Source organism: Austrofundulus limnaeus, unplaced genomic scaffold (assembly GCF_001266775.1).
Source record: "Austrofundulus limnaeus strain Quisiro unplaced genomic scaffold, Austrofundulus_limnaeus-1.0 Scaffold773, whole genome shotgun sequence".
Lineage (NCBI taxonomy): Eukaryota > Metazoa > Chordata > Actinopteri > Cyprinodontiformes > Rivulidae > Austrofundulus > Austrofundulus limnaeus.
In genome coordinates this window covers 75770-76617 of record NW_013953175.1, presented here as the reverse complement: position 1 = coordinate 76617, position 848 = coordinate 75770, and the positions used below count along the sequence as shown (strand labels likewise).

The 848-nt window shown below is 39.6% G+C and overlaps 1 protein-coding gene across 1 annotated transcript in view; it reads left to right on the top strand.

Annotated features, from left to right (window-relative positions):
- Window positions 1–450: 450 nt before the first annotated feature.
- cnot9 (CCR4-NOT transcription complex subunit 9) overlaps window positions 451–848 on the top strand; it is a gene marked incomplete at its 5' end in the record, with an annotated part of 5910 nt that continues 5512 nt past the window's right edge. Inside the window, 2 exon segments of the mRNA XM_014028508.1 lie at window positions 451–549; window positions 663–754. Coding sequence (XP_013883962.1) covers window positions 451–549; window positions 663–754 — 191 coding nt within the window.

Sequence of the window (848 nt, the reverse complement as noted above, 5' to 3'; positions counted from 1 at the left end):
GCAAGAATCTTTTCTCTATAGCCGAGAGTCCACACCCTCGTATGAAGCCAAGTGAAGGACAAGGGTCTGGTTTTTACCAGGCTAGCATCACGCTAATAGCTGCTAGTGTGCAGAATAACTTATAGAAAACTGCTAGCATAATACTAATCCCCAAAAGAACACGTTTTTAAAAATAATGACTCTACACAGATGTTCCACATCATAAAACAACTCACCAGTTATTTCACTGCCAGTAAAGTTTTTTTTTTACCTATTATTGAGATTGTTTGCAAAGTCAGCAGAATCAAATAAACGACCTGTAGAGCCACTGTTGTTCCTGAGTATTAACTTATTTACAAGTACTTGTAAAAATGTTGGTTTCAGGYTCAGTACTGAAGCTACTTCCTGTTYCAGCTGTTCCCATGGATACATTTAGTTTATCAAACAGTTCGGTGAATCTTTGTTTTGCAGGTTGCTACTTTCATCCTTCAGAAGATCCTTCTGGACGACACGGGGCTGGCATACATTTGTCAAACATACGAGCGCTTCTCTCACGTCGCCATGATTCTAGTGAGTCGGATGAACTTGATTTATTACATCAGTTGTGTCCAGGGCTTCTGTCTGTCTGTCTGTTTGTTTGTTTATTTATTTATTTGTTTGTTTGTTGTTTGTGTGTGCTTCAGGGTAAAATGGTCCTCCAGCTTTCCAAAGAGCCGTCTGCCCGCCTGCTAAAGCACGTCGTACGATGTTACCTGCGGCTGTCTGACAACTCCAGGTATTATTTAGAGAAAAGTTAATAATGGGAAACACATAATTTAATACCTCCGACCAGTACAGTTAATAATGGGAAACACATAATTTAATACCTC